The sequence below is a fragment of the Etheostoma spectabile genome, chromosome 5, assembly GCF_008692095.1.
Source record: "Etheostoma spectabile isolate EspeVRDwgs_2016 chromosome 5, UIUC_Espe_1.0, whole genome shotgun sequence".
Lineage (NCBI taxonomy): Eukaryota > Metazoa > Chordata > Actinopteri > Perciformes > Percidae > Etheostoma > Etheostoma spectabile.
Genome location: NC_045737.1, coordinates 38470753 through 38472587, shown reverse-complemented (window position 1 = coordinate 38472587; position 1835 = coordinate 38470753). Strand labels below are relative to the sequence as shown.

Below are 1835 nucleotides of genomic sequence, written 5' to 3'. Positions count from 1 at the left end.
AAAAGTTGCCGGTCTACAGGAAACACTCGCCGGAGAAAGGACCAAAGTAAAGTAAGTGGGTTAACATACATTGTCATCTCGCTGTCGATGAAAAATAAAAGAAAATCCCCACAGCGGGTAAAGGCTTTAATCTAAGAGTTTGTTGTTGGCGTAGTTGTGCTAACGACCTCCTCCCCAAAACTCTGAAGAGCGAGTGGTAGGGCAAAACAGACCCGATAACGGGTGGTGTGGGTGTGGTCAATGAGGCCTGCGGTTGGGGGACGTAATCCGCGTGGGGCCAATGGAAGGACAGGGAAAGCAATTGACGTCTGGAAAAACGGCCAGAAAATAGACTAAAATTGGACTCAAAATGGCCCGGTAATGAAAGGGAGAAGTGTGATCAAACAGGCGACCACGGCTGTGTTCTGAGGGGGGGACAAAACTAAATCACCGCAAGGGTCCTACTAGATAGGGTGGGGAATAGGGCGACTGTGGCCACCAGCCAAAATAGGTGCAGGTCACACGCGAGCCAGCTCCCGCCGGAAATATGACTCAAGTAAAGGACGAGTGTTAATAAATGGATGAGGGCTGCAGATGGGGAAAAAACAGCGGGCAACATTGGCATGTGTAAGGAAAAGACATATAGAATAGTGAAAAGTTAAATTTTGATTCTGAGAGGGTTAAGCAACTGGAGTCCTCCGTCGGGGGCTACATAGAGCTGAAAGAAAAGGTCAACGACATCGAAAAGAGTTGGGCGGGGGGGGCAGGAAAGAATGACTCACTGCCTACGACGGGGGGTTGCCACACCCAGTGTGGTGGGGCACCAGCTGGTGCGGACGGGGGGCGGGGGTAGTGAGGACTGCGTCAAAACGGAGGGCGAGCCGCCCCCCCCGGGAGGCAGGAAAGAAGCCACATAGAGACATGCGGGGGGGTGCAAGGGCGCGCGGAAGGGCTGGACCGAAGTGCCCGGGGCATAAGATACTAAACAATAACGTTAACACAAAAAAACAAAACAAATAAAAACATAAAACGCCTTGGGGGGCGGTTCATCAAGAGACTAAATGCACAGTGTGATAGAAATTAAATGTGAAGTGCAACAGGACCTCTGGTGGACAGCTGGGATGCTGACGTGACACTTCCAGAAAAATCATAAGTCAACCTCAAATCAGCTGGTGTTGTTTTTCAGCTGGCTCCACAGCGAGAGCGAGCAGCAGAGTCTGAACGGACAACCTAACGGAAGCTGGGCTGGGAGTGATGTACACATCGTCTAGTCAGCTGTTCATCCACAGAATCATTTAAAGACTTATTTTCAAAACAAACAGAGAACAATTGAGGGCTGGTGGTGGTAAAATGTCTCACAAAAGAACAGTTTGAGGCTTTCAGAGCGTGCGGGCTAATTCTCGGTTCGGGGGGGGGAAACGCGTGTATCTACATTTCAGTGTAACGGTAAGGCCTTTCTCGTGGGATACCTATTGTTAGGTTTCTTAGCAATGGGCGAGACTGGAAGGAAACCCTACGGGGTGGTCTGCGTGGCCTGGGGAAGCAGGTGAATCTCTTCCACTAGCGATCCCCGCGCTATGGAAAATTTCTGGGTCAAAATATTAAATAAAAATTAAATTTAAATATTTTAGTTGCTTTTTTTTCTGGATGTCACGTCAGCGTGCCAGCTGTCCACCGGAGGTCCCTGTTGCACTTCACATTTAATTTAATTTACACTGTATATTTAGCCTCTTTAGTCTGTTTTTCAGGTAAATTCTACTTTAAAATACATGTATCTGTCATTTACCATCTGTAAAACTGAGTTTCTCCACCAAGAATCATGAAAATCCAACACTTTACGTCTTGTTTTTGCAAGA

The 1835-nt window shown here is 48.0% G+C and overlaps 1 protein-coding gene across 1 annotated transcript in view; it reads right to left on the bottom strand.

The window, feature by feature from the left end:
• zgc:66455 (uncharacterized) overlaps nt 1–1243 on the bottom strand; it is a 16095-nt gene extending 14852 nt beyond the window's left edge. The window contains exons 1-2 of the mRNA XM_032516526.1: nt 1240–1243; nt 769–960 (exon numbers count right to left, since the gene is read on the bottom strand). Of these exons, the coding sequence (XP_032372417.1) occupies nt 769–960; nt 1240–1243 (196 nt within the window). The remainder of the gene's footprint in view (nt 1–768; nt 961–1239) is intronic.
• Between the last annotated feature and the right edge of the window lie 592 nt (nt 1244–1835).